The sequence below is a fragment of the Saccostrea echinata genome, unplaced genomic scaffold (assembly GCF_033153115.1).
Source record: "Saccostrea echinata isolate AGI-Se365-2 ecotype Australia unplaced genomic scaffold, CSIRO_AGI_Sech_v1 ptg000002l, whole genome shotgun sequence".
Classification (NCBI taxonomy): Eukaryota; Metazoa; Mollusca; class Bivalvia; order Ostreida; family Ostreidae; genus Saccostrea; species Saccostrea echinata.
The window spans coordinates 19,893,485-19,921,452 of NW_026889751.1; the positions used below are offsets into that span (position 1 = coordinate 19,893,485).

General features: G+C 33.8%; 1 protein-coding gene across 1 annotated transcript; it reads left to right on the forward strand.

The window, feature by feature from the left end:
* The first annotated feature begins 990 nt into the window (after positions 1-990).
* On the forward strand, positions 991-27,915 carry LOC133178108 (acyl-coenzyme A amino acid N-acyltransferase 2-like). The gene is made up of 8 exons (XM_061312867.1): positions 991-1,051; positions 20,602-20,880; positions 21,212-21,475; positions 21,670-21,839; positions 23,328-23,441; positions 24,740-24,825; positions 25,512-25,596; positions 27,631-27,915. Exons 2-8 carry the CDS (start codon positions 20,664-20,666, stop codon positions 27,913-27,915), a joined length of 1,221 nt encoding a protein of 406 aa, XP_061168851.1. The 5' UTR covers positions 991-1,051; positions 20,602-20,663.
* Positions 27,916-27,968: the final 53 nt, after the last annotated feature.

A 27,968-nucleotide genomic window follows, 5' to 3' on the forward strand; every position in this document is an offset into this window, starting at 1 on the left:
ACAAGGAATACACATGTGAAATATGAAAGTCATAGCTCCAATAGCACCAACTGTTCAAAAGTTATGGCCAAGGTTATAGTTTTTCAAAGTAGGTCAAACTCCAAGGTCAAGGTCAAAAGGTTACAGTGGTTGGTATCCAAAGGAAGGTCTTGTCACAAGGAATACACATGTGAAGTTTGAAACCCCAATCACTAACTGTTCAAAAGTTATGACCAAGGTTAAAGTCTCGTAAAATTTTGCAAAAGTGGGTCAAACTCCAAGGTTAAAGTCAAAAGGTCAAATATGATGGTACCCAAAGAAAGCTTTTGTCACAAGGAATACACATGTGAAATATGAAAGTCATAGCTCCAATCAATCAAAAGATATGGGCAAGGTTAAAGTTTTTGCGGACAAACAGACAGACAGACGGACGGACAGGGCAAAAACTATAACCCCCGAATCTTCGATACGGGGCCATGAAAAGACTTGATCCATTCATTGTTCATCGCTACAGTAGACTCATTTTCCACAAATTATGCTTGATTGTTAACTTATAAACAAACAAATTATCAATGAATCAATAAGTTATTCAATAAAATGTTTTAAAGATGACACATCTAACAATATAATATTTATCATTATTTTTGTTAAAGAATATATGACTTGTCCATGAACTCTGAAAATTGAGAAATATATTATCAGAGATCCTCGCCTTGCAGTCGCCCTCATTCATGCACACCGCTTGTGTAAAAAGTGTAAATCCTTATAGAGGATTTCTATCATTTTTTAAAAACTTTTTATTTTAAAAAATATATAGAATTTAACATTATTGTTTCTTTTTCTTTTAATTTTTACATTAAAAAAGTTGGAGGACATTTCAGATTTGAATCGGGATCGGCATTTTTGGTTTCTAAAATGAAAGTAGAGTTCGTCGGACAACAGAGAGTATCATAGTTTGGTTTAAGTTTTGAGAAAAGTATATGTTTTGGGATTAAAAAAAACATGCCAAAGCTACAGTTTATTTGCGGAGTATTTTGTTGAAAAAAGTATGATCTGCAGAATACATTACGAAGTATGTATTGAATGTAATTCTCTTCGCACAGGCGTTGCTTTTATTAAAAGCATTGCCGGAAGGATAGGTGGCGCTGCGCAACGTGAAAGTTGGGATTTCGCGGGAAAGTGTCCCAACGCATACTACCCTTGAATTACGGCTTTTGACTTGTTCCCTGTAGATTCTGCTGTTTTCTTTGGTTGGTAATTTTAGAGTAGTGACCTTTACCTTTATGTAATGACAAAAAACCAGGGGAAATCTCACAATAGTACGGTAATTATCGTCGTTTAAAATCTTAGATTTGCATTTTTACAATCTTATCAATTTATTACAGTGCTTTAACACATTTGAGTTAATCAACAAATACCTCTGAATATAATTGGCACCTTTTTTAATGTCATTATTGGCCGTAATATATTGAAAACACTGTGAAATATTCAGGTACCTTCAAACCGGAAGTGACCTGTTTAGGGAAATTCGAACTGTAAACAACGTGATGACAAACACGAGTACTGACTCGAAGTCAGTCTACGATGTAATTATTTCTTTTAAATTCTAAAGAAGATTTTATAGACAAATACTGCAAACTTGGAGAGTCAAAATTAGAATTTTTAAAGCTATGTATGGCGTATCTGAGCTAAAAAAAAAAAAAAAAAAAGATACTTGTACGAGATTGAGTGTACTACACTCACTGTGTAGATATAAATAACGTTCAAATAAAAAAATTCACCGATTTTGAACTTGAATATCCTCACGTTTATAGTTAAATGTCTGTTTTTTAAATGTAGAGTCGGTAAATAAATCGGTTATTGTGTTAAATTCTTGATATCTGTTGAAAAGCGATATTGATTTAAATCTAAATTACAGAAAAGTTCTATATTTATACAATTTAATAAAATACATATTAGGATTTTTTAAATTTTATTTATATGCACTTATAAAAAATATTCAACACATGACTTTATATATATTATTAAATAAATAAATTTCATAAAGATGTTTGAAAGTTTTGCATTTATAAATATACTGTTCCCCTTTGTATGTTATGCATATGCTTTTACCATTCAAGAAGAACAGATTTTTTAAACCAATTTTGATGGTGATGGTTCTTCAGTATTTTTTTTTCCCCTACTTTGTTAATTTGATTCAAGTTGAAAATCCTGTTACAGGATTTTCAACTTCATGAACTTGAATTCAAATTAACATAGTAGGAAAAAATCAGTGTTTCATACCCAGACCAGAAATATTCGTACTAGTAATATTAATAGGTGACATGTTTTCAATGTCACAATCACTGAAAATTGAAAGAATATCATTTTATAGATGACTTGTATATAATTAAAATATTGAATTCCATCAATTTATCATTTATAAAACAAGTTACATGTATAATTATTGATGTCAGTAGTAAATGAAATTTATGCAAATTGAATATTTGGAAAATTAATTAATTAGTAATATAAATAAAATATAATATGCATGAATTTCATTTACTTCCCACATCAATAATTATAAATTTTTTTTAAATGAATGAAATATGGATGGCATCTCAATATTTTACTTAATTAAAGCTGAACACGACTCGTAAATAGGTATACGCCATTTTCGATATTTTATCTACGGTACATCAACACCAGGGTATACTCTTCGCATTCGTTACACCTGACTGCTTTATTGTCACGGATATCGGCGTGGAATGGCGACCCGTGTTCGTGCTGGTTATTGTCATCTCTCTCGAGAGATGACACATTAAGTTTGTAACCCCGGATATGAAGCCCCAGTGTAAGCTGCCATTGATAAGCTGGTGGTCTGGCAAATGACACGATTTCTAAATATAGAGATGTAAACAATCTGTCAAACAGGCCATCTTAAAAAAGAAAAACTACACATAAATCATAGAGAATCACAGAGACAATATCGCTTGGGTTGTGGTGGGTCTTCAAAATGCATGCAGTTATCTAATCATGGTCAGCGCGTGTGTATCAGAATACACTAAACATGGCATCGATTAGAACGGCCAAGGCGTGGATCAAAGTATTTACAGAAAAACAAAGTGGCGGGTCTTCAAATAGCATGCAGTTATCTAGGCTGTTACGTAAATGATGGCCAGTGCGTGTGTATCAAAGTACACTTTACATGGCATCGATTAGATCAGCCAAGGCGTGGATCTTAGAATTTACAGAAAAACAAAATCAAAGTAAATACTCGCATTAAAAGTTTAAATACGACTGATGTGAATTGATGTAGAAAATTTTACCTTTATGTGTATCTTAGTCATTCAATAACCTGATGCCATTTTAAAAATATATATATATTTAAAACAAATAGTTAATGTTAAAACTACAGGCACTGGAAGAAAGATTATATAATCATTGTAAATTTTTACGCATGTCTGCACTATTCTTTATTTTTTGTTCTATAAAAAATAAATGTCAGAAATACAATATTGTTACCTTTGTATAAAAGACGCAATTTCTTTACCCGACTCGTATTTTGAGAATTTATAATTAAAGCATCTGCAATCATTTTCTTTGTGTAATTTTAAATTGCATTGTTAGTTAGTGGCAAAATTCCTATCAAATCACTTCTCTTATTCTTGAAATATTATTATATAAAATGATTGTTTCCTTAAACAGCCTAAATATCAGGGTTGGTAAATTGGTACTCTTTCAGATAATTTGTAAATGCCTAATTTTAGCTTATACCAGTGTAAATTTTATTACTAACCTATATTTAAATGCATGTGAGGGTTATTTCTTTGGATAAACCATATATTTAAAAGTGGAAAATCTTTCGAAATCAATTGAGGGTCAGTGTCGTATAGTGAGACTTCCCCATAGTGAGATTTCCCCGGAAGACTGGCTATATAGTGAGATATACCCCGGGAAGAACTGGTTATATAGTGAGACTTCCCCCCGGAAGATCGACTGGCAATAGAGTGAGGAAGTCTCACTATATAGCCAGTCTCTCCCCCTTTCATAGCGAGACTTCCCCTCAAATGTAGTTTCCGGAATATTTTATTTCATTGTAAAACAATATTTTTCAGGATATGAATAAAAGTTCTCCGTTAATTAATAATTAAAACATCTTAATAGCCTTTTAACAGTTTGTTAGCCAAAAATAATTATGGGATGACATGTACATGTATATTGATGTGAGATAACTGAATGAAACGTTATTGTTACAAGTATACATCTTTCCTTACTATATTGTATTTATTGCATTCCCCATCAAGGTTAACATAAGCAAATTCCATGAGTCCACGCTCGAGTAATGATCTATTAAATGTTAAATGTATTTCTTTTGATAAGAATCATTTTGGAAAAATTCAATTATTTACTGTGCACGATAAATTTTTAATGCGCACTTCTATATTTATTCATACATGTATCTATTTTATAAGATCATTATCAAAATGCAAATATATATACATCGTCGATGTAAGTAAAATACTACTGAACATGGAAGGGGGAAGCCTCACTATGGTCGTTTAAGGGGGAAGACTCACTATATAGTAATTCTCCCCCCCCCCCCCCCACCGGGGAGTCTTACCGCTATATATAGCCATATTTCCGGGGGGAAGTCTCACTATGGGGGTGGGAGTCTCACTATATGACACCGGACTAATTCAAGTTAGCGCTTTAAACTTCTTGGCTGTTGTCCGAGTAAGCTGCTGTGATGTAAAGTCAATAGGAACGCTAAGGTTTTACCCATCCTCTTGTATAACAATTGTTTACAAATTTTACGAATACTGCTCAGTGGTTACATTTTTTAAACACATATACAAAAAATATTTGAAATTACTGTTGCAAATGTTTACTGAAAGGCAGCTTGCCTCTACCTTCCCCACATTTTTTTGTTGCAGCATATTCATACATGCATAGAGGGCCCTGAGGAAGACTAGTGCTTTGCACTAATCGGGTTACCCTCTTTAAATAAAGTATTATTATTATTAGGGTCTTCCGTCTTCAGCGGAAGACCCTTCTATTATTCTTGGGTTTCTTTTTAGGGTCTTCCGTCTTCAGCGGAAGACCCTTCTATTATTCTTAGGTTTCTTTTTTACCTTTATTATTATTATTATTAGGGTCTTCCGTCTTCAGCGGAAGACCCTTCTATTATTCTTAGGTTTCTTTTTTACCTTTATTATTATTATTATTATTATTATTATTATTCTTTTTTCTCCTTACAAAATTTGTGCAGAGGATTTCTCGGAGATGGCTCGTTCGATTTCATTCAAATTTTCAAGGTAGATGCGTTGACATCTGAAGTTAATTCCGGCAAGTCCGTGAAGGGATATTTACTTCCGGTCTAGAGTTATCGCCCTTTTATTAAAATTCAGAGCACCTCCTTGTCTGCGATGGAACTCAAAAACGGCTTAAGCTAGAGCGCTGAAATTTTCAGTGATGATAGAGGACATCTTGCCATATTGCACCTGGGTTTAGATATTTTCCGGAAGTGCCTAGTATGGAAGCTCGGTAGGGGTCGAAATTTAGGACACGAATCATGAGTGAATTTTTGAGACATTTTGTATCATATCTTTTAAAGTATAATTATTTTGTTAAAACATGTTGAACAATATTTGTGCAGTATAAAAAGATCTGTAATATGATACCAAGAAAAAAGGGCTGACTCATCACATTAGGGGCCAATAGGGGCCGAAAGTCTTTAATCGATAACTCTTAAACAAGCAATATTTTTGTATACATTACTGAAGAAAAAATTATTTATCTTAACAAACTACAACTATATATTATGATTTTTACGTCATATGTTACATAAATAAGGGCCACAAGGGGCCAGAATGCTTAATCTTTGAAGCTTTATATCTCGAAAAGGGAAAACATTTTGAAAAGCAATATTGAACAAAAGTTGTTTAGAATGATGATCTCAACAATGTGCATCCTTTGAATTTTTCCTAAACAGCCCCTATAAGGACTTAAAGGGACGGCCCCTAAATATTTCAAGTCTACATATCTCAAAAACGAAACGAAACTTCTGAATAGTTGTTGAACAAAAAGTCTTCAGAATTACAAGACCTTCAAGTGATCTCAAGAAAAAGGGGCTGACCCCTCAAATTAGGGGCTCAGAGGGGCCAAAAGTCTTTCATCTATAACTCCTTAACGTTAAATATTTTGATATTAATTATTGAAGCAAAAATTTTCATTTTCACAATCTGCAACTTTATATCTTAAAATTTTCTTCAAATATTACGTAATTAGGGGCCAGAAGGGGCCAGAATGCTTAATCTTTGAAGCTTTATATCTCGAAAAGGGGAAACATTTTGAAAAGCAATATTGAACAAAAGTTGTTTAGAATGATGATCTCAACAATGTGCATCCTTTGAATTTTTCCTAAACAGCCCCTATAAGGACTTAAAGGGACGGCCCCTAAATATTTCAAGTCTACATATCTCAAAAACGAAACGAAACTTTTGAATAGTTGTTGAACAAAAAGTCTTCAGAATTACAAGACCTTTCAAGTGATATCAAGAAAAAGGGGCTGACCCCTCAAATTAGGGGCTTAGAGGGGCCAAAAGTCTTTCATCTATAACTCCTTAACGTTAAATATTTTGTTATTAATTATTGAAGCAAAAATGTTCATCTTCACAATCTGCAACTATATCTCTTAAAATTTTCTTCAAATATTACGTCATTAGGGGCCATAAGGGGCCAGAATGCTTAATCTTTGACGCTTTATATCTCGAAAAGGGGAAACATTTTGAAAAGCAATATTGAACAAAAGTTGTTTAGTATGATGATCTGAACAATGTGCATCCTTTGAATTTTTCCTAATCAGCCCCTATAAGGACTTAAAGGGACGGCCCCTAAATATTTCAAGTCTACATATCTCAAAAACGAAACGAAACTTCTGAATAGTTGTTGAACAAAAAGTCTTCAGAATTACAAGACCTTTCAAGTGATATCAAGAAAAAGGGGCTGACCCCTCAAATAAGGGGCTTAGAGGGGCCAAAAGTCTTTCATCTATAACTCCTTAACGTTAAATATTTTGATATTGAATATTGAAGCAAAAATGTTCATCTTCACAATCTGCAACTATATATCTTAAAATTTTCTTCAAATATTACGTCATTAGGGGCCATAAGGGGCCAGAATGCTTAATCTTTGACGCTTTATATCTCGAAAAGGGGAAACATTTTGAAAAGCAATATTGAACAAAAGTTGTTTAGAATGATGATCTGAACAATGTGCATCCTTTGTATTTTCCCCAAACAGCCCCTATCAGGACTTAAAGGGATGGCCCCTAAATATTTCAAGTCTACATATCTCGAAAACTGAATAGTTGTTGAACGAAAATTCTTCAGAATTACAAGACCTTTCATGTGATATCAAGACCCCTCGAATTAGGGGCTCAGAGGGGCTAAAAGTCTTTCATCTATAACCCTTTTACAGTAATGTTCATCTTCACGATGTGCTACTATAAATATTTTAAAATCTTCATCAAATATTACGTTTTCTGGTGCCATAATGATCAAAATTTTGTTAAAATCACTGAAGCAAATTGTACGTTTTCACTATTTATACATTTATGAACGAAAATCTCAGTCAAATTCGTATCTCATCTTATCAAAAATCGGACGGAAGACCCACTCGTTGCTCGCAACGAGATCGCATCTAGTTAGGGTCTTCCGTCTCCAACGGAAGACCCTTCTATTATTGTATTGTTTCTTTTTCACTTTTATTATTATTATTATTATTATTATTCCACTTTTTCTTTACAATTTTTGTGCAGAAGATATCTCGCAAACGGTTCGATCGATTTTCATGAAATTTTCAGGGGTAATGCCTTTTGATCTGAAGATGATCCTTTTTTGTTCAAATCCTTAAAATTCACTTCCGGTCGGAAGTTATCGCCCTTTAATCGATTTTCAGATAACCATTTTGTCGACACAAAAACTAAAATACGGCAAAAGCTAGAGCGCTGAAATTTTCAGCGATTATAGACGACATGTTGAAGTTTTGCACCTGGGTTTTCAAATTTTCCGGAAGTACCTAGTATGGAAGCTCGGTAGGGGTCGAAATTTAGGACATGAATCAGGAGCGAATTTTCGAGACATTTTTTATCATATCTCTAAAACTATAGAGATTTTCTAAAAACATATTGAATAGAAATTGTGTAGAATTACAAGGTCTTTTATATGATATCAAAGAAAAAGGGCTGACTCATCACATTAGGGGCCGAGAGGGGCCAAAAGTCTTTCGTCAATAGCTCTTCAACGATCAAAATTTTGTAATGCATTACTGAAGCAAAAATGTTTAACTCATTAATTTACAACTATATATTATAATATTCACATCATATGTTACATAATTAGGGGCCATTAGGGGCCAGAATGCAAAATCTTTGACGCTTTATATTTCAAAAGTGGGAAATATTTTGATAAGCAATATTGAACAAAAGATGTTCAAAATAATGTTCTAAACAATATGCAACCTTTTATTTTTTGCTTAACGTCCCCAATAAGGAGTTAAAGGGCCGGCCCCTAAATACTTCTTTTGCTAATATCTCGGAAACGAAAAAGAATTTCTGAATAGTTGTTGAACAAAAAGTGTTCAAAATCATAAGAGCTTTAAAGTGGTATGAAGAGAAAGGGGCTGGCCCCTCAAAATAAGGGCCGAGAGGGATCGAAAGTCTTTAATCAATAACTCGTTAACGATCAATATTTTGTAATGCATTACTGAAGCAAAAATGTTAATATTAACGATTTACAACTACATATTATGATATTCACATTATATGTTACATAATTAGGGGTCATAAGGGGCCAAAATGCAAAATCTTTAACGCTATATATCTCGAAAGTGTGAAATATTTTGATATGCAATACTGAACAAAAGATGTTCAAAATAATGTTCTAAACAATATGCAACCTTTTATTTTTTGCTTAACGTCCCCAATAAGGAGTTAAAGGGCCGGCCCCTAAATACTTCTTTTGCTAATATATCGGAAACGAAAAAGAATTTCTGAATAGTTGTTGAACAAAAAATGTTCAAAATCATAAGAGCTTTAAAGTGATATGAAGAAAAAGGGACTGGCCCCTCAAAATAGGGGCTGAGAGGGGCCGATAGTCTTTGATGAATAACTCTTTAATGCTCAACATTTTGTAATTCATTACTGAAGCAAACATGTTTATCTCAACAATTTACAACTATATATTATAATATTCACATCATATGTTACATAATTAGGGGCCACAAGGGGCCAGAATGACAAATCTTTGGCACTCTTTATCCCGAAATTGGGAAATATTTTGATAAGCAGTGTTGAATAAAAGATGTTCAAAATAAGGTTTTAAACAATATGTAACCTTTTTATTTTTGCTAAATGCCCCCATTAAGGAGTTGAAGGGCCAGCCCCTAAATATTTCTTTTGCATATATCTTGGAAGCGAAAAAGAATTTCAGAATAGTTGTTGAACAAAAATGTTCAAAATCATGAGAGCTATAGGAAGATACCAAGAAAAAAGGACTGGCCCCTCAGAATAGGGGCCAGGACGGGCCGAAAGTCTTTAATCTATAACTTTTTAATGATCAATATTTTAATACACACTACTGAAGCAAAATTTTCGTCTTAATTTATTTTTATCATTATATTTGAGCAAAAATCTCTGTCAAATTCTGATCTCAACTTATCAAAAATCGGACGGAAGGCCCACTCGTTGCTCGCAACGAGATCGCATCTAGTTATTATTATTATTCTTTTTTCTCCTTACAAAATTTGTGCAGACGATTTCTCGGAGATGGCTCGTTCGATTTTATTCAAATTTTCAAAGTAGATGCATTGACATCTGAAGTTAATTCTGACAAGTCTGTTAAGGGATATTTACTTCCGGTCGAGAGTTATCGCCCTTTTATTAAAATTCAGAGGACCTCCTTGTCTGCGATGGAACTCAAAAACGGCTTAAGCTAGAGCGCTGAAATTTTCAGTGATGATAGAGGACATGTTGCCATTTTGCACCTGGGTTTTGATATTTTCCGGAAGTGCCTAGTATGGAAGCTCGGTAGGGGTCGAAATTTAGGACACGAATCATGAGTGAATTTTTGAAACATTTTATATCATATCTTTTAAAGTATAATTATTTTGTAAAAACATATTGAACAATATTTGTGCAGAATGACAAGATCTTTAACATGATATCAAGAAAAAAGGGCTGACTCGTCATATGAGGGGCCGAGAGGGGCCAAAAGTCTTTGATCGATAACTCTTTAACGATCAATATTTTGGTATACATTACTGAAGCAAAAATGTTTATCTTAACAATTTACAACCATATATTATGATATATACATCATATGTTACATAATTAAGGGCCATAAAGGGCCAGAATGCCAAATCTTTGGCACTCTATATTTCGAAAGTGGGAAATATTTTGATAAGCAATATTGAACAAAAGATGTTCAAAATAATGTTCTAAACAATATGCAACCTTTCAATTTTTGCTAAACTTCCCCATTAAGGAGTTGAAGGGCTGGCCCCTAAATATATCTTTTGCATATAGCTCGGAAACGAAAAAGAATTTCTGAATAGTTGTTGAACAAAAAGTGTTCATAATCATGAGAGCTTTAAAGTGATATGAAGGAAAAGGGGCTGGCCCCCCAAAATAGGGGCTGAGCGGGGCCGAAATTCTTTGAATAATAACTCTTTAACGATCAATATTTTGTAATGCATTACTGAAGCAAAAATGTTTATCTCAACAATTAACAACTGTATATTATGATATTCACATCATATGTTACATAATTAGGGGCCATAAAGGGCCAGAATGCAAAATCTTTGACGCTTTATATCTCAAAAGTAGGAAATATTTTGATAAGCAATATTGAACAAAAGATGTTCAAAATAATGTTCTAAACAATATGCAACCTTTCATATTCTGCTAAACGTCCCCATTTAGGAGTTGAAGGGCCGGTCCCTAAATACTTCCTTTGCAAATATCTCAGAAACGAAGAAAAATTTCTGAGTAGTTGTTGAACAAAGAATGTTCAAAATCAGGAGAGCGTTAAAGTGATATGAAGAAAAAGGGGCTGGCCCCTCAAAATAGGGGCTGAGAGGGGCCGAAAGTCTTTGAACAATAACTCTTTAACGATCAATATTTTGTAATGCATTACTGAAGCAAAAATGTTCATCTCAACAAATTACAACTATATATTATGATATTCACATAATATGTTACATAATTAGGGGCCATAAGGGGCCAGAATGCTAAATCTTTGACGCTTTATATCTCAAAAGTGGGAAATATTTTGATAAGCAATATTGAACAAAAGATGTTCAAAATAATGTTCTAAACAATATGCAACCTTTCATTTTTTGCTAAACGTCCCCATTTAGGAGTTGAAGGGCCGGCCCCTAAATACTTCCTTTGCAAATATCTCAGAAACGAAAAAGAATTTCTGAGTAGTTGCTGAACAAAAAGTGTTCAAAATCAGGAGAGCTTTAAAGTGATATGAAGGAAAAGGGTCTGACCCATTAAATAAGGGGCTGAGAGGGGTCGAAAGTATACAATCAATAACTCTTTAATGATCAATATTTTGTAATATATTACTGAAGCGAAATAGTACATCTTCATACACTTTATCTAAATAACATGATGTTGATATCATATATTACGCAGTAAGGGGTCTTTAGGGGGCCGGATTGCATAATCTATGGCGCAATATATCTCGAAAAGGAAGAATATTTTTATAAACAGTATTGAACAAAAGACGATCAAAATAATATTCTGAACAATATGCACTCTTTCCTTTTCTGCTAGACATCCCCATTTAGGACTTGAAGGGCTGGCCTTTAATATTTCTTTTGCATGCATCCCGAAAACAAAAAAGAATTTCTGACTAGTTGTTGAACAAAAAGTTTTCAAAATCATGAGAGCTTTAAAATGATATCAAGAAAAAGGGGCTGATCTCTCACATTAGGGGCCAAGAAGGGGCGAAAGTCTTTAATCTATATTCCTTTAATGATCAATATTTTGTAAAACATTATTAAAGTAAAATTGTTCGTCTTAACAATTTATTTATATCATTATATTTGAACGAAAATCTCAGTCAAATTCTTATCTCATCTTATCAAAAATCGGACGGAAGACCCACTCGTTGCTCGCAACGAGATCTCATCTAGTTTACCTTTATTAGGGTCTTCCGTCTTCTGCGGAAGACCCTTCTATTATTCTATTGTTGATTTTTCACTTTTCTTTTTATTATTATTATTCTTTTTTTTTTCCTTACCGATTTTGTGCAGAAGACTTCTCGGAGATCGCTCGATCGATTTGCTTCAAATTTTCAGGGATAATGCGTTGCTATCTGAAGTTTATAACGGCATTTCAGTTTTTGAAAAATCACTTCCGGTCAGAAGTTATCGCCCTTTGATCGATTTTTAGATAGACCTTGTGTCTGCACAAAAACTCAAGAACGACAAATGCTAGAGTGTTGAAACTTTCAGTGGTGATAGAGGACATGTTCTAGATGTGCACCTTGGTTTTCAAATTTTCCGGAAGTGCGAAGTATGGAGGCTCGGTAGGGGTCGAAATTTAGGACGAAATTTTTGAGTGAATTTTAAAGACATTTCTTATAATAACATTTTAAATAAAAGTATTTTGTTAAAATATATTGAACAAAAAGTCTTTAAAATCACAAGACCTTTCATTTGATATCAAGAAAAAGGGGCTGACTCCTCAAATTAGGGGCTCAGAAGGGCCAAAAGTCTTTTAATATATAACTCTTTAATGATCAATATTTTGTTATAAATTACTGAAGCAAAAATGTTCATCTTAACATTCTGCAACTATATATTATAAAATTTGGATCATATGTTACGTAATAAGGGGCCATAAGGGGCCAGAATGCTAAATCTTTGACACTTTGTATCTCGAAAAGGAGAAATATTTTGATAGGCAATATTGAACAAAAGATGTTCAGAATAATGTTCTAAACAATATACACCCTTTTAATTTTTGCAAGACATCCCCATTAAGGAGTTGGAGGGCTGTCCCCTAAATATTGTTATTCTATATATCTCTTAAACGAAAGGAAATTTCTGAATAGTTGTTGAACAAAAAGTCTTCAAAATCACAAGACCTTTTATTTGATATCAAGAAAAAGGGGCTGACCCCTCAAATTAGGGGCTCAGAAGGGCCAAAATTCTTTTATCTATAACTCTTAAATGATCAATATTTTGTTATAAATTACTGAAGCAAAAATGTTCATCTTAACATTCTGCAACTATATATTATAAAATTTTGATCATATATTACATAATAAGGGGCCAGAAGGGGCAGAATGCTAAATCTTTGACACTTTGTATCTTGAAAAGGAGAAATATTTTGATAAGCGATATTGAACAAAAGATGTTCAGAATAATGTTCTAAACAATATACACCCTTTTAATTTTTGCAAGACATCCCCATTAAGGAGTTGGAGGGCTGGCCCCTAAATATTGTTATTCTATATATCTCTTAAACGAAAGGAAATTCCTGAACAGTTGTTGAATAAAAAGTCTTTAAAATCACAAGACCTTTCATTTGATATCAAGAAAGAGGGGCTGACCCCTTAAATTAGGGGCTCGGAAGGGCCAAAAATCTTTTATCTATAACTCTTAAATGATGAATATTTTGTTATAAATTACTGAAGCAAAATGTTCATCTTAACATTCTGCGACAATTTATATTATAAAATTTTGATCATATGTTACGTGATAAGGGGCCCTAACGGGCCAGAATGCTAAATCTTTGACACTTTGTATCTTGAAAAGGAGAAATATTTTGATAAGCAATATTGAACAAAAGATGTTCAGAATAATGTTCTAAACTATATACACCCTTTTATTTTTTGCAAGACATCCCCATTAAGGACTTGGAGGGCTGGCCCCTAAATATTGTTGTTCTATATATCTCTTAACCGAAAGGAAATTTCTGAATAGTTCTTGAACAAAAAATTTCAAAATCACAAGACCTTTCATTTGATGTCAAGAAAAAGGGGCTGACCCCTCATATTAGGGGCTCAGAAGGGCCAAAAGTCTTTTATCTATAATTTTTTAATGATTAATATTTTGCTATAAATTACTGAAGCAAAAAAGTTCATATTAATAATGCGGCTATATATTGTAAAGCTTTGATCATATGTTACGTAATAAGGGTCCTTAATGGGCCAGAATGCTAAATCTTTGACACTTTATATCTCGAAAAGGGGAAATATTTTGATAAGCAATATTGAACAAAAGATGATCAGAATAATGTTTAAAACAATATGCATCCTTTCACTTTTATAGACAAGTATCTCGTTCAAGATCTTGACTAATCTCATCAAAAATCAGACGGAAGACCCACTCGTTGCTCGCAACGAGAACCATCTAGTTATTATTCTTTTTTCTTCTTACAAAATTTGTGCAGACGATTTCTCGGAGATGGGTCGTTCGATTTCATTCAAATTTTCATGGTAGATGCGTTGATATCTGAAGTTAATTCCGGCAATTTCGTTAAGTGATATTTACTTCCGGTCGGAAGTTATCGCCCTTTTATCAAAATTTAGAGGACCTCCTTGTCTGCGATGGAACTCAAAAACGGCTTAGGCAAGAGTGCTGAAATTTTCAGTGATGATAGAGGACATGTTGCCATGTTGCACCTGGGTTTGGATATTTTCCGGAAGTGCCTAGTATGGAAGCTCGGTAGGGGTCAAAATTTAGGACACGAATCATGAGTGAATTTTTGAGACATTTTGTATCATATCTTTTAAAGTATAATTATTTTGTAAAAACATACTGAACAATATTTGTGCAGAATGACAAGATCTTTAATATGATATCAAGAAAAAGGGCTGGCTTATCATATTAGGGGCCGAGAGGGGCCAAAAGTATTAAATCAATAACTCCTTAACGATCAATATTTTGGTATAAATTAATGAAGCAAAAAAGTTTATCATAACAATTTACAACTATATATTATAATATTTATGTCATATGTTACATAATTAGGGGCCAAAAGGGGTCAGAATGCCAAATCTTTGGCACTCTATATCTCGAAAGTTGGAAATATTTTGATAAGCAATATTGAATAAAAGATGTTCAAAATAATGTTCTAAACAATATTTAATCTTTTGATTTTCGCTAAACGTCCCCATTAAGGAGTTGAAGGGCTGGCCCCTAAATATATCTTTTGCAAATATCTCAGAAACGAAAAAGAATTTCTGAATAGTTGTTGAACAAAACGTGTTCAAAATCATGACAGCTTTAAAGTGGTATGAAGAAAAAGGGACTGGCCCCTAAAAATAGGGGCTGAGAGGGGCCAAAAGTCTTTAATCAGTAACTCTTTAACGATCAATATATTGCAATTCATTACTGAAGCAAAAATGTTTATTTCAACAATTTCCAACTATATATTATGATAATCACATCACATGTTACATAATTAGGGGCTACAAGGGGCCAGAAGGCCAAATCTTTGGCACTCTATATCTCGAAAGTGGGGAATATTTTGATAAGCAATATTGGATAAAAGACGTTCAAAATAATGATGTGATCAATATATAACCTTTTGATTTTTGCTAAACGTCCCCATTAAGGAGTTGGAGGGCTGGCCCCTAAACATTGTTATTCTATATATCTCTTAAACGAAAGGAAATTTCTGAATAGTTGTTGAACAAAAAGTCTTCAAAATCACAAGACCTTTCATTTGATATCAAGTAAAAGGGGCTGACCCCTCAAATTAGGGGCTCAGAAGGGCCAAAAGTCTTTCATCTATAACTTTTTAATGATTAATATTTTGTTTTAAATTTTTGAAGCAAAAATGTTTATCTTAACATTCTGCAACTATATATTATAAACTTTTGATCATATGTTACGTAATAAGGGCCATAAGGGGCCAGAATACTAAATCTTTGACACATTATATCTCGAAAAGGGGAAATATTTTGATAAGCAATATTGAACAAAAGATGTTCAGAATAATGTTCTTAACAATATACACCCTTTTAATTTTTGCAAGACATCCCCATTAAGGACTTGGAGGGCTGTCCCCTAAATATTGTTATTCTATATATCTCTTAAACGAAAGGAAATTTCTGAATAGTTGTTGAACAAAAAGTCTTCAAAATCACAAGACCTTTCATTGATATCAAGAGAAAGGGGCTGAACCCTCACATTAGGGGCTCAGAAGGGCCAAAAGTCATTCATCTATAACTCTTTAATGATTAATATTTTGTTATAAATTATTGAAGCTAAAATGTTTATCTTAACATTCTGCAACTATATATTATAAAATTTTGATCAAATGTTACGTAATAAGGGGCCATAAGGGGCCAGAATGCTAAATCTTTGACACTTTATATCTCGAGAAGGGGAAATATTTTGATAAGTAATATTGAACAAAAGATGCTCAGAATAATGTTTTAAACAATATGCATCCTTTCACTTTCTACAGACGAATATCTCAGTCAAGATCTTGACTAATCTTATCCAAAATCAAACGGAAGACCCACTCGTTGCTCGCAACGAGAACCATCTAGTTATTAATATTATTATTATTATACCCCCCCCCCCCAATGTGTTTTCGAGAGAGTCGAAAAGTTTAAATCTTCCCTCCCATCCACGAAATAAGAATTTCGAGTTTGAACACCCCCTTTTTTTCGTAGTGAAAGATTATTCAGGTAAGTTGTAATTTTTTTTTCTGACTACCCCCCCCCCTTTTTTTTGAAAAAAAGTTCTTCTGCTTGTAATCGCTGAGGAAAAAAATGTTACATTCCACTGTTTAATCTGTGCCCCCCCCCTTTTGAAAAAAAGTTCTTCTGCTTGTAATCGCTGAGGAAAAAAATGTTACATTCCACTGTTTAATCTGTGCCCCCCCCTTTTGAAAAAAAGTTCTTCTGCTTGTAATCGCTGAGGAAAAAATGTTACATTCCACTGTTTATTCTGTGCCCCCCCCCTTTTGAAAAAAAGTTCTTCTGCTTGTAATCGCTGAGGAAAAAATGTTACATTCCACTGTTTATTCTGTGCCCCCCCCCTTTTGAAAAAAAGTTCTTCTGCTTGTAATCGCTGAGGAAAAAATGTTACATTCCACTGTTTATTCTGTGCCCCCCCCCCTTTGAAAAAAAGTTCTTCTGCTTGTAATCGCTGAGGAAAAAAATGTTACATTCCACTGTTTATTCTGTGCCCCCCCCTTTTGAAAAAAAGTTCTTCTGCTTGTAATCGCTGAGGAAAAAATGTTACATTCCACTGTTTATTCTGTGCCCCCCCCCCCCTTTGAAAAAAAGTTCTTCTGCTTGTAATCGCTGAGGAAAAAAATGTTACATTCCACTGTTTATTCTGTGCCCCCCCCCTTTTGAAAAAAAGTTCTTCTGCTTGTAATCGCTGAGGAAAAAATGTTACATTCCACTGTTTATTCTGTGCCCCCCCCCCTTTTGAAAATAGTTCTTCTGTCTGTAATAGCAGAAGAGAAAATGTTAAATTCCACTGTTTAATCTGTGACATTAATGAAGCCAAAGAGATGACATTTCAGGCTTTCTGGAAAGCCAAACTTGTCTTGCATTACCTTTGTTTACATATTATTGTAGTAATGTGTGTCTGTGTTTGTATACTGCATTGACCTGTACAACTATAATTGTAAGTTTCTTTTGTATCTTACTTTCCTGCATTAGACGAGGTATTACAGTTATTTTTGTCGCTACATTTTGTCGCGTGCTGTATAGCATATGTCCGTCTACACCGGTGTCGACTGATTATACTGAACAGTGTCCAAGTCAGGCCCTTTATATAGGGGTCCTCAGATATAGTGAGAATCCGAACAAAAATGGCGGACACATTGCTTTTACGAATCATGTTCAGCTTTAAATATATAAAGTAACTATGTTGTTATACAAGTTTTCTTTCAATTTTCATTGATTGTCACATTGAAAACGGGTCACATTGCTCATTTTCAAAGGACATTCTGGATATTAAATTATTATTTGGTAAATGGTTACTGCCTTATTTAAAAGAAAGAATGTATAAAAACACATTAATGAAAAAAAATTACCAGAAATCAAATATCTTTCAAGTTTCAAAGCTGGGACAACTTTCTTTGATAAACGGGAAAAAAATGCTTCTTTTACTGCTGAGGGGGTTATCCTAAGAATGTGTCTAACAAATACCCATTTTAGAATATTTTATTAATTTTTTTTAAGAAAAGCAATGCTTTATCATTAAACTACAAAATACAATAGCAGAAAACTCTACAAGTATATTTTTAAATTTTGGTCTGGCATTGCTCGGGGCGGGTTTTAAGAGGCCTCTCGCAAATATGTTGACGGTGCCACCACTGGGGGAAGCGCGGTTGTTTAGAATTTATTACAGGATACTAATTTACTTTTTAACACAAAGTTTTATTTTACGTATGTCATACGGTATGAGACATTTGAAATGGCTAAACACGGGTTTGAATAATATATGTAGGTTGATATTATGAAGAAAAAGTTTTGATTTCGTTATCCTTGATCATAACAGGGACCTATATGTACTAAGTATAGTATATAGGTCCCTGATCATAATGACAATTTTAAAGATTTTTCTGATTTACACAGAGTGAAAATTGAAAAAAGTAAACAATAATGTTCAAGAGATGAGAGATCTCAAAGAGTTGTGATTCTCTTTAAAGTACAATATTATACATCCCTGATTATGTAGCTAGAGCATTCTATCTTTAAAATGATATAATCCTATTGATCTGCTTTATCACTGTGTTGTGTAACAGGAAAGGAGAAAGTGTATGGCTGGACCAGGAATCGAACCCGGGACCCCTGCATCACTAGTCAGGTGCTCTACCGATTGAGCTACGCAGGCCGATATCCACGGCCCAAACCATTACATTCCTCCCTCCTTAAATTGTCTTCGCCCTCGAAGGCACAATCCAATTTCTTATTAGCCCTGGCAGGACTTTCACCTGCAAGTCCAGGGGTGGTCAATGGCACCAAAAATTATGTAACCGGAAGTAGAGCTCTTTAATAGATAAATCAACAAAGTTAATAGCCAACTTGGCTTAAAGCAGTAAACTATCTCCAGTTATGATTGTCAACCCAGGTAAGGGGATATCTGAACTATGATCAACGCTAAATGAAAACACAGTTGTAAGTTTTATAAATTTAATAAAGTGAGAATTAATCTTTGTAAATGATAACAAATAATAAAAACATGTAATAATCAAAATTTAACAGAGAATAAAGTCTTTCAAAATTGCACAGGAATAAATAGTTTTATCAAAAATATAATTTAATTTGGCAAGTGAATAACAATAATCTCAATAAATAAATAAGAAGTTTGTGAAAAATTTAATAGGAAAAATGGGAGGAATGTGGAAACCCTTTGAAAAAAATGAAAGATGCTTAGATAAAAATATCTATGTCCCTACTGAGCCTTAATACTTATGAAAATAAAATGGGCAAAAATATACACAACTGAAAATGCCAATGAGCTGGAAAATGTGAGGAAAATGAGCTACATCACCCAATATGAACTCTACTAATCAACTCTCTAGAGTTGAACTTAAAATAATAATGCTAAATCTGGACTCAAAAAATATCTAACCCAGAAAATAAACAACACCAAAAATAAATAATAAATATGGTTCTAGAAATTATACCTGTTATCTAGAAATCCCTAGACCAGGCTGGACTTGGAAAGGGGAAAATAAATTTACTCTAGTAAACCTACATCCTAACTGTTTCCTAACAAAAACCTAGAACTTGTGAAAAACGTAAAACTAAACTACCTAAGACCTAGAGTACTGTTAAACCATGAGGTTTTCTTAGCACTCTAAGGTACTAATCAAATAGTGCTCATAAACCATGAGGTTTTCTTAGCACAGTAAAGAGGAACCAACCATGAGGTTCTGTTCCCCAACCCAAGTGAAGAAAACTACACGAACACGGCTTTAAATACCCTAGCTATAGGCCCAAAAATAAAAGCCAATGAATATCAAAGATCCTTTACATGTAGCTAACTTAACCAATCAGAACACAGCTACCAAAAGTACTATGGAAAGACTCCCAACATGGATGACACTTCCTGTTTAAAAAGTAAAACATGTGGAATGTCAACACATGTCCTAACTTGTAACAGGCAAATAATAAAGGGTTTTTACATAAGTAACAACTGAAAACATAAGGTAAATAGAATTATCAGACTGAAATACCAGCAAATACTTGCAAAAAATAATTTACGAAACCAGGGCTATGAAATAAAAATCTAAACCACTACAGTTGCATGTGTGTCCAACATACGGTTATATATTATTCTGAATGAAATGTGAAGATAAACAGTAAAGTTTGCTCAAATCACAGTCCATGGGCTGAGAATAGAACTCCAGCAGATATGGTAGAGGGTTAAAGTTTTACAACAGAGTATATAGAGAAAAAACATTTTTAAAAGTATTCTCAAGGGTTAGGGCACATTTGGTCATATTAAAATTTGCAAGTACCCATACTGTGCAGATTCAGATTTTTTCATGCAGATCATGTCCCAGACAATAAAACAGCTGTTAATGATATACCTTGTATTTGTTAAGATTTGATGATGATGTTTTTATAAATATTTCAGAATTGCTTTCCAGTGTGACAACAGTGCAGAGAATAAGTTGCTTTTCCACATCAACTGTCCATATGAATGATGTCAAAATATCAGTTATTCCACGCGACGCTTTAGTAGATGAGCGTGTTCACATCAAAGTGGATGGTTTACCTAAGAATGGACCTGTCACCATTGAGGCCTCGCTACAAGAGGGCAACAGTAGATTTGCAGCGTATGGGTGTTATACAGCAACAGAACAGGGCCAAGTGACAGTGGAGGATCAAGCTTCAGTACAAGGAACGTATACAGGTCTGTGTCAAAATACATAATTAGGCAAATTTGCTTATGTAAAAACCTTGTTAACACAGAGCACAAATAAGAGTCATCAAAGTTCTTTCACATGAATTTTACATATCAAAAGCAGATAAGTAAAATTTGTGAGAAATTTTTAATGCAAGTTTCACATAAAATTGTAATGTGAGTTTCATGTGAAACTTTTTATACAAAATTTATTTGTGGCACATTTAATTTTGCTGTGTTGGTAAAATTTTTGCAAGGTGAGTCCTGGGGACACAATTATTAAAGAAATAAAATTCTTTGAAAAGTTGATAGAACTTCGTTTTCATGACATAAAACACAGGTTTGGAGCCTATGGGGTTATTTTGGAGTATGAAACCTGAACCGTCTACAAGACAAAATATTACACTTCTGAAAAAGGATGTCACTTCCCCCATTGTTGTGACATTGTCAGTTATTGAGGGTCACCACTCCTGGGAAACCTTGTTTGATCCACCCCCAAAACCTCTAGCTACATTAGATGTATATAGATGGTACAAAGGCAAGAATGTTAGAAGAGAGAGAGTTAGTGATGGGAACATCAGGGGTGCACTCTTCATACCTCCTGGTAAGTTTCAATACATATCAAAATCATTTTTACACAGATTTTAAATGTCCATGATAAGGCACCTAAAGAAGTTAAATTTATAATTGTTGTGATCAGTGCTTTGTACATTTCTTCTCCTTTTAACAATATCAGTATTTGACTTCAATGAAATTAATTTTGGATTTTATGGATAAAAGAGATATTTTCCTCTCTAGGACCAGGGCCATTTCCTGGGGTAATTGACATCTCTGGTAGTGGAGGGGGACTTTTTGATCACCGTGCAGCATTGTTAGCCTCCAGAGGGTACTGTGTCTTTGCTCTGCCTTTTTTTGCATATGAAGATTTACCAGAAACTATGCCAGATGTTTCATTGGACTATCTTATTGTAAGCATTCACTGGACTATCTCATTATAAACATTAACTGGACTATCTCATTGTAAGCATTTAATGGACTATCTCATTGTAAGCATTCAATGGACTATCTCATTTTATTATACCTCTACTAATTTTCCCCTATATAAATCATTGGATCATTACATGTAGATGTGACTAATTCCTAGAAATCGTTATGAATGGACTAATCCCCGTGCGTTAGTCAAGTGAGCTAATCCCTGCTTTGAAAGCTAATTCCCGGTTTTTTTGTATTCCTCTAGATTTTACTTTTACATTGGTATGATATGTGAATGGACTAATCCCCGTGTGTTAGTTCAGTGAGCTAATCCCTTCTATGAAATCAGGCTTTCTGAATTCTCTAAATTTTATGATTGTATCAGTATAATAAAACAGAAAAAGTGAAAACTCTTATTGCTCTACAAATAAAGTATTATATCTATAGTATGAAATGTGTCAATAATACTCTTTCTTTGAATGGGTTGATGTCCTCCATTAAAGTACTTTATGACACTAATAAAGTAATAGCAAAGAAAAATAATGAACAAGAAAAATTTGATGAGGTTTGGGAGTCATGGAAGAATTTATTTAATTGAATCAGTTTCTCTCTCTCTCTCTCTCTCTCTCTCTCTCTCTCTCTCTCTCTCTCTCTCTCTCATGTTTTTGTAAAATAATGAAAAATACAATAAATCATTAAAAAAAAAGTTAGAAGTATATCATTGCGGGAGTTAGCAAGATTCCAGTTCCCCTCGACCAGAATCTTGCTAACTCCCTCAATGATATACTTTAACTGTATAATATTCACTGGACTATCTCATTATAAGTGTAATGGTTCGGGCCATGGATATCAGCCTGGGTAGCTCAGTCGGTAGAGCACCTGACTGGTGATGCAGGGGTCCCGGGTTCAATTCCAGGTCCAGCCATACATTTTCTCCTTTCCTGTTACAGATTTGGTGCCGTTGACAACCCCTTGACTTGCAGGTGAAAGTCCTGCCAGGGGCAAATAAGAACTTTGGTTGTGTTTTTGAGAGCGAAGACAATTTAAGGAATGTAATGGTTCGGGCCATGGATATCGACCTGGGTAGCTCAGTCAGTAGAGCATCTGACTAGTGATGCAGGGGTCCCCGGTTCGATTCCCGGTCCAGCTATACATTTTCTCCTTTCCTGTTACATAAGCATTCGCTGGACTATCTCATTACAAGCATTTACTGGACTATCTCATTGTAAGCATTCACTGGACTATCTCATTGTAAGCATTCACTGGACTATCTCATTGCAAGCATTCATTGGACTTTCTACTAACTTGACATATCAATATTGATGTTTGAGATATCAAAGTTCAACTATAATTATTTTGTGTATATTGGTGTTAAATTCCATATCTGATAGAATTTTGACACCTAAATGAAACATATGTTCCTGAAGGTTTACATACATGCTTATAAGTCAGTCAAATTTGTTAAAATTTTTTATGTCTTAAAGGAGAGTGTGGAGTGGTTTGCTGGGCTACCAGAAGTGAGGCATGATGGGATTGGTATAATAGGACTATCAAAGGGAGGCATGTATGCCATGGAGCTCTGTAGACATGTGCCACAGGTAAGTAATTTGTTAGAAGATTTGAGGATGTCTATTTTACTTTTTTATTCCCCTTCAAAGAAGTGAGGTCGCCCGCTGGCGCAGTGGTTAGAGCGTTTGCTGTAGAGTTGCAATGTGTAAGGAGTTGATCCTTATGTTGCTTGCTCGAATCCCTCTGCAGGATATGAAGGACCGATCCTTGAGATGAGACCATATAAACCGAGGTCCTGTGTCGCAGTAGGTGCTGGCATGAAAAAGAACCCTCAGAGCTCAATGACCCTGAGTACCGAGTATAGGCCAAAATTTGCAGCCCTTTATATGCAAGTGGTGGTGTCTCCATAAGGGTGAAAAATTACCGAAAGAGATGTTAAACAACAAACAAAAACAAGCAAAAATCAAAGAAATGAGTAAATTACTATGAACCATTCAGTCACATGATCAGTTGGATATTAAAGCTTTACTTTCCACCCAATTTTTTGAGAATTCTTTGCTTAATTGTTATTAAACTAAATAAATGTTTAAACCATACATATAAAGTGAATATTTACATGTGGAGGCTATAGATCAAGATTTTGAAAGACAAAAACTATACACCTAGGTGTAAGACACACAGTCCTGTAATTCACAAGATGATGAATGCAGAGCTTGGATATTTTTGTGAATACTATATGAGGGAGGGGGTTCATCAAGATTACTTTGTAATTGTTGTAAACTCTCCCCACTTGGAAAAAAATCACCTTAATTAGTTTCATATCAATATATGGAGGTATTTTGCTAATTCTAGAGCGTCAGATCAGTTATTTTCTCCCATATTACTTTTATGCCATCATCATTCCCTCAACACAATTTACATGTATATTTGGGTACATTGCCATCACATTTGAAGATCAGACTAGTGGGAGGGGTAATACATGTTTATCACACTTCAGACAAATTTGTAGTGGAATTTTTTGATACATCGGGCAAGGATGTATTAAGAATTGGGGGTGAGGTTTTGTTCTATGAGTATCTGAATTAAACAAATGGAAGCAAGCAAAGGGTTCATCTGAAATCTTTTTTTCATATCTTGAACTGTGAGGATGTAATTCTATAAATGATATTCAATGATATTTTAAATTTTATCTATTTCAAATGTTAATTACCTCGAAACAAATCTTGTAAAGGTCTTACGTTTGATCATTTCATTACACGGTTTTTTGTGACATACCGGTAATAAAAAGTCATATATTTGGGTACATTGCCATCATTTACATATGTATGTATTTAATAGATTCTATATGTAATCCTTTTTTATCAATTTTGGTCATTCTTTTCTTCAGATCAAAGCTGTAGTTCTGGTAAATGGAGTAACATTTTATTGTGATGCTCCTCTCAAGTACAGCAAAGGAAACATAAAAAACTTAGAGTAAGTCAAAAACAATTTATAAGAGAAGCAAATTACATATATGAGAGCAATACCACAATTTATACTGCAAATTCATATTCCAAAACTCACCCCCCCCCCCTCTTCATGGTAAGCAAAGGGCAAATTAAAAGCTGTTTTCACACTACCTGGAAGAAGTATCTTTAAACAGTTAAAGAAATCACAGAAAAGCAGTACTAGTATGTTGCTAGTGGAAAAAAGGGATTTTTTCTCTCAGAAAGCAGTGTTGATTTGCAAAAAAATGGAACAGTTATGATAACATACCTGACAATGTCACTTGAATGTACCTTATATCTCTGACAAACTATTTTCTTTTGTCAGACCATATTATGGTATGGGTTTTTACATTTGTCCATCTGTCTGTCTGTTCATCTATTATTTTTTATTGTGTCCATGTAATATATTTCACATCGTGAGACAATCAAAAATTGTTAGTGAATGTCTCTTGCGAGGGGGGTTTAGGTGTGTCATAATCCAAAAGAAGGTCACCTTGACCTTGATTTGAAATATATGGCTAATATGTATTCCAGCAGTGCATTTTATTTACATTTATTTTCAACTCATAAAGAGAAAATATCTTTAATTGACTTTAATGAATTTTCAGAAATGCTTGATAATTTTTGTGAACATTTGATAATGTTATTGTTCATTTGTTTGTTTCCTTGCAGATTTCAGTTTGATCAAATGAAGGCCACACCAGAAGGAATTGACATTTCAAATTGTTATCATCCCACAGATGAATTCTTCATCAAAGTAAGTAATTGCACTTAACACCTCAAGGAAGTTTTTATGTTTATATAATAGTGTTGTGCTTTGCATGCATAATGCCTAAATAGTAGTCAGGGTTTGACACATGGTGCATGCAAAGCACAACACTATTGTTATTATTATGCTGACTGTTGTGTAAAAACGACAATATTTTCTCCATTTCCAATGATGTCACGTTGTGTACATGTACGTCATAATCTTTTTTTCTTAATTTTGAGTGTTCATGCAGTAAGGTATAATGTACAGAGAGTTTCATGCAATTTTAGTTGAGTGAAGGTAAAAATGTTGCAATAAACTATTCAAGAAAAATTGTTTTTGTTTATTTTTTTTTTAAGTATCAAATATTTGAAACTAAGTTTATATATATTAAAATACACAGTACAGATAACAGTGTCCATGGCTAAATCGGTAGCACGTCGGACTGACAATCTCGGGGTCGTGAGTTCGATCCCCAGTGTGGGCGCTGTCGGATTTTCTTCAGAAAAAGAAGCCGTCCACTATTTATATAATAGTGTTGTACATTGCATGCACTATTCCTAAATAGTAGTCAGGGTTTGACACATAGTGCACGAGCCGGAGGCGAGTGCACTATGTGTCAAACCCTGACTACTATTTAGGCATAGTGCATGCAAAGTTCAGCACTATTGATATTATTATGCTGACTGTTGTATAAAAACGACAATATTTTCTACATTTCCAATGTTTCATCACCTCTTACATTCATGTTAGTACACCCCTATTATGACGTCATGTTGTGTTACATGTACGTCATAAATTTTTTTCTTTAATTTTGAATGTTCCATGCATTAGGTATACGTACAAATAGTTTCAGAGAATTTTAGCTGAGTGAAGGGGAAAAAATTGCAAGAAACTATTTTAGAAAAATTATTTTGTTTAATTTTTTCTTTAAGTGTAAAATATTTTAAACTAAGTTTATATATATTATAATACAGTGCTTTAGATACATGTAACGGCGTCTGTGGCGTAATAGGTAGCGCGTCGGACTGACAATTTCTGGGTCGTGAGTTCGAGCCCCGGCGTGGGCACTGTCGGATTTTCTTCAGAAAAAGAAGCCGTATGCTTACGATATATAAATCCTTAGAACACTATGCGAAAATAGTTGGGCATTGATAATTTAGAGACAAACTGACAGGAAGCATAATAATTCAGCATTGTATGCTTACGCTATATAAATCCTAGAACTCTATGCCAAAATAGTTGGGTATTGATTATATAGAGACAAACTGACAGGAAGCATAATAATACATTATATTATCTTTTGAAATTTATTTTAATGTGATCATTAATGCAATTGCATTTAGACATTCTTTCATGTTTCCTTCCTATTGTTTAGTAAATATTCTTGAAAACTAAATTTTGTGAAAGTTGTTTTTGTCTTAAAGTTAATATTGTTCGAAGTTAATTTTTCTATGCATGGACAGACAGGCAATGCAACTTCTAAATATACAAGTGTACTGTAAATGTACCTATTTTAGCGGTAATAATATTTTAGCACCTCTCATTCTACTGCCTGTCCGCTAATTGAAATACACACCAATATATGATTAAAAAAGGTATATTAAAAAACCTTGGCTCCAAATGCCCTAATTCATAATTCTGTAAATCAGTTGATGAAGATTGTGCTAAATTTTTATTGTGCTAAATGTATGTTTACGGTATTTCTTCCGAACATCTGTTTATTTCAATGTAAGGAGGTCAATATTGACTACATAAACTGTCTATTATTTAATTCCCATCATTTGCTGAATGAAAAATCGTTTATATTTACTAAAAAGAATGCATGCTCAATATAACTATGACTAAAAAGAGGAGTTAAATGGGTTTTTTCCCCTGTCCACTTCTTGCGCCCTTAGAGCATACAGTGACACTCATTTCACAAATACTGGTGGAAGTAAATGAATTTAAGTAACCATAGATTTATTCAAATATTGAAATATTTTTATCAAGTAAAAATTTCCCAGATAAACATGGATACAGAGATTTTTCATTGTTCTGTAGGGATGGGAGAGTGAAGCTGCAGTTTTGTTTATTATGGGAGAGGACGATGGATGTCTGAAGTACTCCACAGTTGAACATTTTATGGAATTGGTGCCAAAGGAACATAAACATCGGTTTCAGGTTATAAGGTACCCCAAAACTGGGCACCTTATTGAGCCACCATATTCACCTCACTGCAGGCACTCCTACCATAAAATATTCCATGAGTTCCTAACAAAGCAGATTGTAGAATATAAACATAAAGGAGCATTTTACAGGAGGAATTTCCTTCAGATTCAAATCTGAAGTGGTTTTTTTTCTTGAAATTTTTAAATTCGATTCTTAACTTTATAATTTTA

Excerpts from the sequence above, each read along its gene's own strand:
- LOC133178108 (XM_061312867.1), top strand. The coding sequence starts at position 20,664 with ATGAATGATGTCAAAATATCAGTTATTCCACGCGACGCTTTAGTAGAT. Across the intron at positions 20,881-21,211 it reads AGTACAAGGAACGTATACAG|GTTTGGAGCCTATGGGGTTA; the intron begins GTCTGTGTCAAA and ends CATAAAACACAG. Across the intron at positions 21,840-23,327 it reads TTTCATTGGACTATCTTATT|GAGAGTGTGGAGTGGTTTGC; the intron begins GTAAGCATTCAC and ends TATGTCTTAAAG.